Source organism: Rhineura floridana, chromosome 3 (genome assembly GCF_030035675.1).
Source record: "Rhineura floridana isolate rRhiFlo1 chromosome 3, rRhiFlo1.hap2, whole genome shotgun sequence".
NCBI classification, from domain to species: Eukaryota; Metazoa; Chordata; class Lepidosauria; order Squamata; family Rhineuridae; genus Rhineura; species Rhineura floridana.
In genome coordinates, this window is record NC_084482.1 from 124,585,359 (window position 1) to 124,600,621 (window position 15,263).

At 40.7% G+C, this 15,263-nt stretch overlaps 1 protein-coding gene and 1 long non-coding RNA gene across 2 annotated transcripts in view; one reads left to right on the top strand and one right to left on the bottom strand.

The window, feature by feature from the left end:
* Nucleotides 1–10,409: 10,409 nt before the first annotated feature.
* GPX1 (glutathione peroxidase 1) lies at nt 10,410–14,648 on the bottom strand. The gene is made up of 2 exons (XM_061617768.1): nt 14,276–14,648; nt 10,410–11,519 (listed from the first exon to the last, which is right to left on the bottom strand). The coding sequence occupies exons 1-2, from the start codon at nt 14,600–14,602 to the stop codon at nt 11,181–11,183; spliced, it is 666 nt and encodes a 221-aa protein (XP_061473752.1). The 5' UTR covers nt 14,603–14,648; the 3' UTR covers nt 10,410–11,180.
* LOC133380459 (uncharacterized) overlaps nt 14,240–15,263 on the top strand; it is a 28,021-nt gene continuing 26,997 nt past the window's right edge. Inside the window, exon 1 of the long non-coding RNA XR_009761447.1 lies at nt 14,240–15,189. This is a non-coding gene — a long non-coding RNA (uncharacterized LOC133380459). The remainder of the gene's footprint in view (nt 15,190–15,263) is intronic.

The following is a 15,263-nucleotide window of genomic DNA, read 5'->3' on the forward strand; positions in this document are numbered from 1 at the left end:
AAAACTGTAATGCCTAAGTAAGCCCTGCCTACTTGCTTTAAAATAGGACTGGAGAAGGGGGCAGAAAGAGTTAGAACACAAACACAATTCTTTTTTACATTCACTCCAAAGTCCCATTGATTTTCAGCACATTCATAACCATGTGTACTCAAAAGTAAGTCCTATTGAATTCAATGGGATTTACTCTGGGCATATGGGATTAGCATTGCTTTTACAAAAAGCAAGCATTGGGAAGGTTTTCAAAACACTGCCCAAGATCTGACTCCTGCACACAAGAGGAAAAAAAACTGAAATGTATATACTTACCCAATTTATGAGATTTTCAGATAAACGGGGTGAAACCACCATTTTGTTTTCTAGACACTGCCTCAGGTCAATGAAACTGAAACACAATCCCTGATTGGCTGCAATCCTGAACGGGCGGGGTTAAAGCTAGGAAGTGCTGTAGTACTGTATACAGTACTGTTTCAAGAAAGATTTAACAGTCGGGGGGTGGCTGACGTTTTTATGCATATCTCGAGAACCGGACCACCTAGAAACTTAATTTTTTAAAAAAATTAAAGCTGAGAATCCGGGCCACCTAAGGGGCTAGCCGGGCGCCGGGTGGTATGCATAGAATCCGGGTAAAACCCGGCTAACCGAGCAATATGGCAACCCTAGTATTGGGGCATTTGTATATTTGTTACAAGAAAGCTGTAAAAATCATAACTAGAATGTAAAAAATAGATTGTAAGCTCTGAAATCAGGACACGTCTGCTTTCTATACACAGAGCACAGAGACAGGACCTTTTCTGTGGTAACACCCTGTAGAAATTCCTCTTGAAAGAGTTGAGGTGGACCTTTGCTTAGTTTTGGTTGGACCATTACAACATCTTTGTTCTGCTTAGTTTTTCAATGATTTTAAGTGTAATTTAAATGTACATGGATCACTATTGAATACTCCTTTGGGTCATCTTGTTGGGTTGGCTTAAGGGCAATGGCTACATCCTTTTTATCCTAAATATTTTGGGGACTTGCCTAGAAAGTATAGGGGAGAATGTTGGACTTCTTGTGGAAACTATTAATATTGGATGATATCCAATTGTGGCATGTTGCTTGCACAGCGGACTTCCAACTCAAGCAAACACGAATTACTTTTGCCCTCTGCAGCTCCCTGTGCATCTGCTCTGGGGGCGTTGACACACCTCCAGAACCAACCTGTCATATTCACTGGCACAAAATTGGACGTTGCCCATTGTTTTTGTAATTTTAATTACACAGATCCCTTGTTTGTTGTGAACCACTGAAAAGTTATAATACAGGCGATGGTATTCATTTCAGTTGGGCTAAACCTCTTTTGAATTTCTCATTGTCTGGTCAGGTTTCTAAACCCTAAGTATGTGGGATGTAGTGAGAGCACCCTATAATCCTCTAGTTTGGGAAGACTTTCTTTTGGCCTATCTATGTCGGGATTTTGCTGTCTTGCATAGTGTTGCTTGCTGATTGATTTATTACATTTTGCATAGTTTTGCTTGCTGATTGATTTATGACATTCTACTCTATATTTTGTTTTCATATGCTGTTCCCTACTTTGAGTGACAGTAGGCCAAAAAGCAGTATACAAGTAAATTATAATTGTCATCATCATTACCCGTTATGGTAATGATACGATGCGACTGAGATATCAAATTGGTAATGATATGATATGTCTGAGATATCAAATTAAAACACAAAACAAATACTTACTGTCTCCCACCAGATAATCCTGAATAAAAGTTGAGATAAAACCAGTCTGCAATCTTTGAAATGACTGTAGTAATTGGCGTGAGATTGCTGGCTTCTGTTAATTGGTTCAGCTGTTGAAATGAAATGTTTTTGAACATTCTTCCAATTGCTCATAATTTTTTTTTAAGTCTTCATCCACAAACTCTAGGAAAGATGGGGATGCAAGATATTCCCTGGAAAGGATATAAATTTGTTTCTGGGAACATAGAGCTTGGTGTGATTTTACAAATAACCTAAGCATTTACTACTGTCATTGATAGACCAACAAGGCATATGAGGATAGTTTGTATAGAATGTAATAACTTCTGTCTGCTTTTATAACTATATAGTGGTTGTATTGTTGTCAGTCCCTTTTTGTATGCTATATTCCTCAAAAATCCATCCAATACACCAATAAGAGAAAAAAGAGAAAGCAATGAGCAAGTGGTACTCTCACAGTATTTGTCAATTGTGTGTGTGCACGTATTTGAGAGGGAGTGAAAATAGAACACAGGATGATACATTATGTACATGAACACATTTATGAAGATATGCAAGTCCCCATTCAGAGTATGTTCTTCATCTAATTCTAAATTCTACTCCAGTCTGTCAAATGCTTTCTCAGCATCACTAAAAACAAGGATTTTTCTTTCTAGCAAATTAATATTGTTTACCTCCCACAGCTCTCTAATGTTCCATATTGAATCCAGTTTGTTAATGAAAACCATGATTTGGTAGAAGTCTGTGCAGTTTTTTGCTAATTTTAAAGACAGCTGTGGGAATCTTTCCTGGCTTTCAGATTATCCATGAGTGTAATAATAGCTCAGTTAGCATGTGAACCATGGCTCAGTGCAAATATGTAGGTTGCCAGAGAAGAGGCAGTAGTTGCTGGGCTCCTCCCCTGATCCTCCTGTACTGTTCAGGGCTAAGTCATGATTTGACGTGACATGCCTTCTGAACTTAGGCTTATGGTTTGTCTCCAACAGACCAACCACAGACTGTAAACCAAGAACAAACATTGGTTACAGTTCACCATTTGTGTGGTGCAAGACGAAGCACAAGCTCCGGCTCAGACAACATATTAAGCTAAACCATGGTCTATCCCTGGATAGAGCAAGTAACAGGATCAGGGAAAGAGCCCAGCAACCACGATGTATGTTCATTCTAAGCTATGGTTCAGTGTTTCACACAAACCAGCTCACTGAGCTGCAACATTTTAAGTTGTTTATAAATCGTTATGATTTCAAGACATCTTGGCATGAATTTTATAGGACTTGATTAATCTGTGCCCAATCTGTATCAGAGTTATTCCGCTGAAGCTGCATCCCAAACAGAAAAGAACCCTCATGGAACCTTGTCTCCAAATAAACATGTATAGAATTGCACTGTTGAGGTATCTCACAATCTTATTTTAAAATATACAACTTATTTCTCATTAATGTTTCTTTAACTTTGCAGCTTTATCTTGTTTCCAAAAGCATTGTATTTCAGCTGTCTGAGTGAGTTTTCTAGATTGCATACCACCTTAAGGCTTAATTTTGCTGGAATTTGTGCCTTTGTTCATGCCCATTTCTTGAAACATCTGGTCAGTAGTCTAAAATTAAACTTCCCAGATACTCTTTTTGCTGGGGATTATGGGAACCATAATCCTTTGATCCCTTTGATCAGAATTTTGTTCTGTTTGGCATTTTCTTTCCAGTTCCTGCTTTTTAGGTTACAGCTATCTTTCATTTCTCTGGCCCCTATCTTGGCTCAAGTCTTTGTCAAAACCCTTTTACCCCATTATTTATAATGGAAACAAGTACTTTTGATTAGTTCAAACGCCCTAGATGTTGCCATATTCCATTAAGAGCTTTCTTCTTTTGAAGAGGGTAAGTGTTCTTTAAGGTTTGTTGTTGTTATGTGCCTTCAAGTCGATCATGATTTATGGCGATAGCATCTGTTGTAAACCACCCTGTTCAGATCTTGTAAGTTCAGGTCTGTGGCTTCCTATATGGAATCAATCCATCTCTTGTTTGGCTTTCCTCTTTTTCTACTCCCGTCTGTTTTTCCCAGCATTATTGTCTTTTCTAGTGAATCATGTCTTCTCATTATGTGTCCAACATATGATAACCTCAGTTTCATCATTTTAGCTTCTAGTGATAGTTCTGGTTTAATTTGTTCTAACACCCAATTATTTGTCTTTTTCACAGTCCATGGTATCCGCAAAACTCTCCTCCAACACATTTCAAATGAGTTGATTTTTCTCTTATCCGCTTTTTTCACTGTCCAACTTTCACATCCATATATAGAGATTGGGAATACCATTGTCTGAATGTTCCTGACTTTAGTGTTCAGTGATACATCTTTGCATTTGAGGACCTTTTCTAGTTCTCTCATGGCTGCCCTTCCCAGTCCTAGCCTTCTGATTTCTTGACTATTGTCTCCATTATGGTATAGATAATCCTTGACAAGTTTAATGTCCTCATTGTCAGCATTAAAGTTGCATAAATCTTCTGTTGACATTACTTTAGTCTTGATGTTCAGCTGTAGTCCTGCTTTTGTGCTTTCCTCTTGAACTTTCATCAGCATTTGTTTCAAATCGTTACTAGTTTCTGCTAGTAGTATAGTATCGTCTGCATATCTTAAATTATTGATATTTCTCCCTCCAATTTTCACACTTCCTTCATCTTGGTCCAATCCCGCTTTCTATATTATATGTTCAGCATATAGATTAAACAAATAGGGTGATAAAATACACCTGTCTCACACCCTCTCCAATTGGGAACCAATCGGCTTTTCCATATTCTGTCATTTCAGTAGCCTCTTGTCCAGAGTATAGGTTGCGCATCAGGACAATCAGATGCTATGGCACCCCCATTTCTTTGAAAACATTCCATAGTTTTTCATGATCTACACAATCAAAGCTCCCTTTAGGATGCACACCTTAACATGGTGAGGGGGTTTGAGAGTGTTGAAGAAGCTGAGAGCAATGCCGTCAGGAATCTAGACCAAGAGGCTAGACTCCTAGCAGGGGCACCCATGGCGGAATGGTCAAAGCTGAGACACCAGACTAAGATGCATCCAAACTCAGAGGAAGGCAATGGTAAACCACCTCTGGATACCTCTTACTACAAAAACCCTATGAACAGAGTATGGAGTGAGAAATGCCAGACATCCAAGCTGGATTTAGAAAGGGAAGAGGCACCAGAGATCATATCGCAAACATACAGTGGATAATGGAACGGACCAAGGAATTTCAGAAGAAAATCACCCTGTCCTTTATAGACTACAGCAAAGCCTTTGACTGTGTAGATCATGAAAAACTATGGAATGCTTTAAAAGAAATGGAGGTGCCACAGCATCTGATTGTCCTGATGTGCAACCTATACTCTGCACAAGAGGCTACTGTAAGGACAGAATATGGAGAAACCAATTGATTCCCTGTCAGAAAGGGTGTGAGACAGGGGTGTATTTTATCACCCTATTTGTTTAATCTGTATGCAGAACACATCATATGGAAAATGGGATTGGACCAAAATGGAGGTGTGAAAATTGGAGAGAGAAACATCAATAATTTAAGATATGCAGATGATACCATACTCTTAGCAGAAACCAGTAATGATTTGAAATGAATGCTGATGAAAGTTAAAGGGGAAAGCACAAAAGCAGGACTACAGCTGAACGTCAAAGACTAAAGTAATGACAACAGAAGATTTATGTAACTTTAAAGTTGACAATGAGGACATTGAACTTGTCAAGGATTATCAATACCTCGGCACAGTCATTAACCAAAATGGAGACAATAGTCAAGAAATCAGAAGAAGGCTAGGACTGGGGAGGGCAGCTATGAGGGAACTAGAAAAGGTCCTCAAATGCAATGATGTATCACTCAACACCAAAGTCAGGATCATTCAGACCATGGTATTCCCAATCTCTATGTATGGATGTGAAAGTTGGACAGTGAAAAAGATGGATAAGAGAAAAATCCACTCATTTGAAATGTGGTGCTGGAGGAGAGCTTTGCGGATACCATGGACTGCGAAAAAGACAAATAATTGGGTGTTAGAACAAATTGAACCAGAACTATCATTAGAAGCTAAAATGATGAAACTGAGGTTATCATACTTTGGACAAATCATGACAAGACATGATTCACTAGAAAAGACAATAATGCTAGGAAAAACAGAAGGGAGTAGAAAAACGGGAAGGCCAAACAAGAGATGGATTGATTCCATAAAGGAAGCCACAGACCTGAACTTACAAGATCTGAACAGGGTGGTTCATGACAGATGCTTTTGGTGGTCACTGATTCATAGGGTCGCCATAAGTCGTAATCGACTTGAAGGCACATAACAACAACAACAAACACAATCAAAGACTTTGCTTTAATCTATGAAGCACAGGGTGATTTTCTTTTGAAATTCCTTGGTCCGTTCCATTATCCACCGTATGTTTGCGATATGATCTCTGGTGCCTCTTCCTTTTCTAAATCCAGCTTGGACATCTGGCATTTCTCGCTGCATATATGGTAAGAGCCTTTGTTATAGAATCTTGAACATTATTTATTTGCATGGGATATTAAGGCAATGGTTCAATAATTCCTGCATTCCCTGGGATGCCCTTTCTTTAGAATTGGGATGTATATGGAACGCTTCCAGTCTGTGGGCCATTGTTTAGTTTTCCATATTTGTTGACAATTTTTGTCAAAATTTGGACAGATTCAGTCTCAGTAACTTTTAGCAACTGTATTGGTATGCCATCTGTTCCTGGTGATTTGTTTCTTCCAAGTATTTTAAGAGCAGCTTTCACACATTTTAAAATTTCTGGTTCTTCATCATACGGTTCCTCCATGAATGAATCTGTCATCCTTGCATCTCTTTTATATAGTTTTTCACTGTATCACTTCCATCTACCTTTCATTTAATCTTGGTCAGTCAGTGTGTTCCCTTGTTGAATTATTCAACATCCCTACTCTTGGTTTAAATTTCCTTTTCATTTCTCTAATCTTTTGGAATAGAGCTCTTGTTCTTCCCATTTTGTTGTCCTTTTCTATTTCTATACAATAACTATTGTCCCTATGTAATAGTTGCTGAATTATTGCATTTAGGGTTGTGACCATGTTTCTGTCTCATCTTGCTTTCCTCTCTTTAACCATTTTAATTGTTTCGTCAGTCTTCCATTGTCTTTCTGTCTTTTTAACTAGAGGTATTGCCTTTTTGCATTCTTCCCTGATGTCTCTGACTCCAGTCCATCATTCTTCTGGTTCTCTATCAACTAAGTTTAAAGCCTCAAATCCAGAGCTTGGAAAAGTTACTTTTTTGAACTACAACTCCCATCAGCCCCAGCTAGCATGGCCACTGGATTGGGCTGATGGGAGTTGTAGTTCAAAAAAGTAACTTTTCCAAGCTCTGCTCAAATCTGTTCTTTATTTGATCTTTATATTGTTCTGGGATGCTATTTAGATTGTATTTTGGCATTATGATTGTTTTGTTGTTCTTCTTTAGCTTTACTGTTTTTCGATATGACCAGTTCATGATCTGTACCACAGTCTGCTCCTGGTCTTGTTTTCGCAGAAAGTATGGAACTTCTCCATCTTCTGCTACCAATTATATAATCAATTTGATTCCTATATTGACCATTTAGTGATGTCCACATGTACAGACGTCTTTTTGGTTGCTTTAAAAATGTGTTTGCAAGAAACAAATTATTGGCTTCACAGAATTCAGTAAGTCTCCTACTTCATTTTTATCTCCTAAGCCCCATTTCCCCACAATTCTTAGGTTCTTCTCTGTTCCCTACTTTTGCATTCCAGTCCCCATGATTATCAGCACATCTTGTTTTGGTGTGTGATCAATTTCTTCCTGTACTTCTGCATAAAATCTTTCCAATTCCTCTTCTTCTGTGTTTACCATTGGAGCATAGACTTGGATGGTTATGTTAATAGGTTTCCCGTTAAGTCTCATTGATATCACTCACTCAGACCTTGCGTTATAGTTGCTAAGTGCTTTTGCTACATCACTTCTCACTATTAAAGCAATCCTGTTTCTTCTTAATGTCTCATTTCCTGCATAAAATATTTTGTAGTTGCCTGATTGAAAATGTCCCATTCCCATCCATTTTAATTCACTCACGCCAAGTATTGTAATGTTGATACATTCCATTTCTTGCTTGACAATTTCTAACTTTCCCTGGCTCATGCTTCTCCCATTCCATGTTCCTATTGTGTGTATTGTACACCTCCGGACTCTCCTTTTGCATCTGTGCACTTCAGCCTTTGGGCTTCCATTGGGCTTTGACCAGTGGCATCATTAGTTACAGCAGTACTTGTCCTTTGTTTTTCCCCAGTAGCTCGCTGTGCCTTCTGACCAGAGCTTGGAAGTAACTAGTTACAAGTAACGAATTACTTGTAATTCATTACATTTTTGAGTAAAGAGTGGGTAATTCCTTTACATTTTGATTGTAATAGAACTAGGAGTAATTGTACTACTTTTGTGAAGTAATTGTAACGTTTCCAGAATTACTTTTGGGCATTACTTGGGGGGGAGCAGGGGAAGTCTTCTGCTCCTCTGATTTGTGGATGAAAATCATGTGCCTCAAACTGGGCTTCTGTGCAGTGTCGCTCTTTCCTCATGCTCTGTGGATGGGTAGCAGGCGACAAGGGAGGAGGCGGAGAGTGAGATGGGGTGGAGTGGAAAAAACAATGATTTAAAAAAATGGATAGTGGTGGTGAAGAATGGAGTGGAGGGGAAAAGGATCCGGAGGTCGAGAACATGGATAAAGGAGGAGAAGGAGGCAGCAGCAGAATGGAGATAAAAAACTGTGGAGGTGAAAGATGACATTTGATTGTGTGTGTGTGTGTGTGTGCGAGAGAGAGAGAATACTGTGTTTGCACTTGGCACACAAACTGGCCACCACCACCCTCTCTGGCTACTGTGCTGCATTTGCAGTATTTTAACTTTTTTGCATCTTGGGGAAAATGTGTGCTTGGGTGAGTGTTCCTTAGTTGGTGGCAGGGCAGGGTCTGGGAGGTGGTTAAGTGAGAGAGATTATGCTGGCTAAGGGGGGGGGGTTGCACTTGGTTTGACGTGCAAAGATCTGAGTAGTGGCCTCAGCCTCCCTTCCCCCAACCCTTACCAGCGGAGGGACCACCATTGCTATCTTATGAATAAAAATAATTATTCTACTACCTCTTTATGTGTTTGTTTATTTTTAATGTTGTTTTAGGGTACTTAGATGTGCAGCAGCCAAGGCCAGTACCTTGTAGGTGTTTTTTTCTAAGTAACTGAAATGTAACTGTAGTGATTACTTTGGAGGAAAAGTAAAGTAATCAGTTACTTTCAGAGCAATTGTAATTGTAACGGTAATTACTACTTTTTGGGGCCATGTAACTGTAATTTATTACTTTTTAAAAGTAATCTTCCAAGCTCTGCTTCTGACCTGGGGGGTCTCATCTTCCAGAACTATCTCATGTTGCATTTTGGATAGTCTGTTCATGGAGTTTTCATGGTAAGAGGTATTCAGAGGTGGTTTACCATTGCCTTCCTCTGAGCCTGGATGCATCTTTGAGTCGTAGAACACTATTTACTTAACTGCAACCACCTTAATAGACAGAGGACTGCCCTGAGGGAAAACAAAGTCTACTTGCATTTTACCCTAAGTATCACCAGCTCCACACTCACAGTGATGCAAGGAAATGAGCATGCTGTTCTCAATTTATTATCCTTAAGGAAATCTTGTTTTATGCCCTAGGATAGCCCATGATTTTACTAGAGAGTCCTAAATCAGCTGACACTGTGTTACTTAGATTTGAGGATATGCTCTGATATTGAGAAGTGCCAGCTTTCTCACTCACATATAGACTTTTATCAGTTCTGCTCCCATTTGTCTTCTCTAGATATATATAGCTAGGTATCTTTATATGGTTGAAGTGTGGTAGCTATTCTAGACTAGGCAGTTGGACAACCAGTTGAACAACCTGTCAAACTTAGGCTGAAATCAAATACATGTCAGCTCAAAAGTAAGCTCCACTGGGTTCAATGGGACTTGCTCCCAGACAAGTGTGCATTGGATTGCAGCCTTAGTTTAAGAATTGGGCCACTGCAAGCATAAATAATGTACTGATCTCAATTAAAAGGACCCTTGACAGTATGTTTGGACGTTTTGTTCTTCCAACCTCCCTCTTTAGTAAGTTAGACAACCCCTGTCAGAAAGGATCTGGAATCTCTACATTCAAATACTATTCATTACACCAGACTGGTTGTCAGGAAATACATTGTCGTTCTGATAGGCACAAGTTTTAGATTTGTATATGCCGGGGCATAGTTTGAAGGCATGTAACAACTTTGTCCATGTCTCATCCTTTGCACTGCCTGGAACAATACATCATCTCTTTAGAGAAGATGAGGACACAAGTGTAACAAAAAAAAATCCTATTTAACCAACAGCAAATTGAAATAGAGTATCCCCCATGTTACTAATTTTGTGATTCATGCCTACCTTGACATTTATCAGCATTCTGCAACACTTATTTTAAGGAACTGTAGGAATATTTACACAGTAGTAAGCTATCCCAAGGTAGAATACTTCAGCTGTTCTTTCAGGAAACTGTTAAATAAACTTAGGTTGAGATTTCATATAGCTAGGTACTACCTAAAACTACCCAGCTTTATTATGAACACACAACATTTGTCTTTCATGCATTTTATTGGCATATAGTAGCTGTCACATCAATCTGCTTATAGCCAAAGTATTTTCCCTGGTGTAATTTACTACAAACTTCACATACAAAATTTTACAAATACATCAAGTGCCCTTCGAGTGTTTAGAAGAAGCACCATCATAAATAAAACTTTGATGGAGAATAGAAACTTACTGCCAGAGAAAATAATTAATGAACTGCAGAAAAACCAAGAGTAAGCAATGCAGAAAATGGCACCAAGTCGGGGAGACAGAGCGCTCCTTCATACAGTAGGATTTTAACCAATGTACATTACAGACCCACACTGTATAGCCACTAAACTGGAATATTTATGAAGTACACACTCATCTTGAGTACACTGTATAAACATGTACTTGGGAACCACAGTAGTTCACTGACATGTTTCTAAAGTGCACGTGGTTAAGATTGAAGTCTACATAACTTTAACAATGATTTTAACTATACAAAGCAAATCTAATGTGCATCTATGCAGACAGATACATAATAATCAGACTTCAGTCATGTAATAAAGTTACCTTGCATATTACAGGACAAAATTCAATTTAAACCACAGCCTCCAAACAGGTTCAAGCAAACTTCACTGTTATGATGTATAAGCAACTTTCCTGTAGATTTCTCCAGTTTAATTTGGGGCATACATGAAAAGGATCACACTTAACTAGGGCAACATTATTAAGAAAAAGCCCAGCTAGAAACAGAAGTAGAGAAGACAATCTGGCTGATTGTAGAAGACTTGCTAAAGCAGCTTTTCAATATCATCCTGGATCCTGATGGTTTCAAACTGCCTGCTGTAACGCTTGAAAGGCACTCCATCACGACCTATGAGGAACTTCTCAAAATTCCATGCGATGTCATTGCGGCACACAGGAGACCAAATTATGAACTGCGGATTGGTCATCAGAGACACAGGATCATCATGTGGGAAGGGCAATGCCTCCTTCAGGAATTTGAAGAGTGGATGAGCATTTGCACCATTCACCTCGCACTTTTCAAACACAGTGAAATTTGGCTCATACCCATTGCCTGGGCGGACATACTTTAGTGAATTCAATATCTCTTCATTGGTGGTATTCTCCTAAAAAAAAAAAAGGTAAGACATCATATGCTTAAGTCCAGATGTCAATACAATGTGCATTGTTTTTTCTCACAGGGATTTGCCTGGCACCTTCATTATGTAGTTTTTGCTGAAACCACCTTCTACCCTTGCCTTAAACATCTGATATATATATTTTTAGAACCCATCCTATTCTCTTGATTGTAATATGCATTTCTAATATTATATCTTTAAAAATAGGTTTAACCCCTCCTGGGACTTCATGGTAAAGGGTGGGTAAGAAATCCAATATTAATATCACCCGGTTCTGCTATATTTTAACATTTTGCCCTTCTGTTTCACCAATCCCTTTAACGTGTCAATAACAGTGTTACTGAAATACAGCTGATAAAAGGATTATCTTCTTGCAGAAACCCTATCAACTGGCATACCATCCAGATGCTAGTTGTTATGGCAGCAATCTTAGTTTAGCTCAGCAAACACATGGCAGAAGATTAAACACTACAGCAAAAAACAGGTTTTCACTACCAGCTCTAAGCCTGTTATTTTGCAGCAGCCAAGTTAGCAGGATCTGAAACTTCATGTTCCTCATCCAAAATAACATTTATAGAACAAGAATTATTTCTTCTTCCCAAAAAAGTCAACTGTTGGTCAACTAGCCCCTAACATATTGCCCAAGTGGAGATAAGCATTTTAGGGAAGTACTGCTGATGTCTCTTGCTAAACAGCAGCACTAGAAGGACTCAAGTAAGGGCAGCGGGTGGAGGAAGGGGATAGTAACAAGAAGCACCTTTTAATTCTTTCCAGTTTTAAGTCTTTACAAGCAACTGATCCTCATATTTTGGAACTCCAGGTGCCTTTGCTGTACTCTTTGGCACCTGCTTAAAACATTTGCTTAGGGCTTAGGCAATCAAGACATAAATGATGAGTTTTAATCTTTTTAGTCTAGTGTTAATGTTAATTCTCTTAAATGTTTTTAATTGTTTTTAACTGTTTGTTGATGACTTTAGTATTTCTTATAAACAGCTTAGTTTGTACAATTAACTTTATAAATTTTGTTAAATAAAAGATACTGCCTTATCTGTCAGAACACATTATGATACTACTTTATAGCTTACTTCAGTTCCCTAATTGGAACTTAGTGTACAAGGCTTTAGCTGTGCAATCCAACCTGGAGTACACAAACTGCACTTGATCAAGCCAGGGGATAGCGGAAATGAGCAGAAGGAGTGTTGGGCCCACACCAATATAAAAGGTCCTGCTTCCTCACCCACTCAGATACTGCTTCAAGTCTTATTCCTGCATGGACAAGGCTCTAAAGTGCTCGCTGTACACTGCCTTTAAGGTGTGGCTGGGAACTGAAATTCTAAGCTCTTATAAACTCTGCTGAAGTAGGTATTTGTAGAGGCAGGTGGCAGCAACCAGCACAGGTTTACCCTCCGTCAGGATTTGACCTTAGACCTTTTGGGTTTGGGTCACTAATCCAGTGAAAGGCAAAATGCTCATCAACACCCTTACTGAGCAAGACCTTCCAGTGACTGAGCCAGTGACTGCTGTCAGAGTACAGGTGTTTTATTAGTCACACACAGAAAGCAGTAGAGATGATCCCTTGAGTCAACTATCTGGTTAAGAAGTTTGCAGACTTTCAAGTCTTATAAAAGTTTATCATCTCCCAATCCAGATGCTCCAAGCTGACTTACACTTTGAAGAAGCCAAAATGCAGGCTTCAGTTCCTGCATCACTCTACCTGCTCCAAGAACAAGAGGTGCAGCTAGTCCAAGCAGCCTGCCCCCACGTTGTTGCTAGAGAACATCAGGTGTCCAAAACCAACCCTAGACATGGATGAGTTTATTCTCTTCTAACCTCCATGCCAATGCCTTGAATCTCATAAGGGCCAAATGCTTTAAACAGCTAGTTGGTCAAAGACACCTTCACCTGTTTTGCATTACACAACTGATGAAACCAGACTATCCTAGAGCCACTGCTGCCAAGAAGATAAAGCTAATTTTTGCACGCTTCCCCCCCCCTTGTGGGATGGTTGGAGACACGCTTCCACCGTGAGCAGAGAGAAAAAGCCAGGAGGCCTGCAAAGAGACCAGCCACGTGCCTACAACAAAATTTGCAGGGGATTCTCTTGAAAGGCAAAACAGCCTTGCTTCCTCTCCTCCCATAGTCTCCAGCAAGCCACAGATCTGAGGTTGACAGCAGCTGGGTTAAGCGAGTTTCCTCGGGGTCCTTTTGTAACATGACTTTCAACGGCTGGCTAAAATACCTTGCTTTCTCCCGCTGGGGCTGTGGAGGACAGGCAGTCGCACAGTGGGGGAATCTTTCTCCAGCAAAGCACTCCCAGCCCCAGAGAACAGGTTTTAAAAGGCAAGCGGGCCTCGTCAGGTGGCGGTTAATAAGCTTGCAGTTTCCATACTTGGGAAGGTGCTGCTTTTGTCGCAGAAAAGGCACAAGCTAATGGGAAACGAGGGAAAACGCTCCAGCCCTAGAACCTACTTCCAATACTAGGGTTCACGCCTACTCCATCACTCGTTTTATATCTAGATAAAAGGACACTTCTAAACACTTGCTGAGTGCATTCTCCCCACGAGCCTAGGAATGGGGAGCCCCCACATCCCTTATCGCAGAAAGAGACCTACAAGCCAGCATGGGGGTTCCTTCGCTCAGGGGATCCTTTTTTTTTTTACACCACCACTCCAGAAGCAAAAGCTCCCAAAGGGCCCTCCTCCTCCTCCTCGCCCGCCGCGCACACTTGACTATGGTTACCGTACCTGGTGGCCGAACTGGTTGCATGGGAAGGCGAGCACGGCGAACCCTCGAGGTCCGAAGCGCTGCTGCAACTCGCGAAACTGGGTGAAGTCCCGGCTCGTGGTGCCTCAGAGGGAAGCCACATTGGAGACAAGCAGCACCCTCCCCAGCAGCGAGCCCAGATCGACGGGCTCCTTAGCCCCTAGCGGCCGCACAAGTAGCCCCGCTAGACCAGCAGCCGGTCTTCCAGCCATTTCACGAGCGGACAAGGATGTTGCAGAATAAGTGCGGAAGGAAGGGTCCACTTTCGCTCTTTTGAGAAGGTTGAGCAACTCCGCCCACCAAGCCATTGCACTTTCTGTTCTGGGACTGGGTGCGGCGGATGGGGCAGAAGGCTCCGCCCAGTCGCCTTACCCTTGTTTGAAGCGGATGGATCTGCCCTACCCTATCCCGATCGCATCCTGCTGCGAGATTTCGAGGCATGCGCAATAACTCGTGAATGCAAACGACTTCAAAGCCTATGAGTAAATTTTAATTGAATTATTTCTAGGCTTGTAGTCGGCGATGATTGCTTGATGGGCGGCTTTCTCTTTCATGTGGTTAAATTTAATCATTCCGTGATTAAGGCTCAAACTCCACCTTACGCGCTGCCACTTTTGTTATGAGGAAACGCAGCCCTTGTTGCTGGTGGGGAGAGGAGTTCCAACGGTAGACAGGCAGCGTGTCCTGCCTCTTAGGATGCTGAAGTTGATGATGACTAATGTGTGTGATTTGGGATGGCTCTAAGCTCACGGTGCGGCGGCCACCCCAAGTTCCTTATGTGATTGTAATGGTCGTCACGTATTTATGAGCGTTGTGCAAACAACGTTTTCGACGGGAGAAAATTATTTTGGACCTCGAAGGAGACAGTTTCCCGGGCATGGCGACGTATGACAGGGTACAGCAATCTTATTCGGGCTCTGAGGGTCGTATAAACTTAGTTCCTTCTTGAGTGCGTTTCGAATAGTTGTG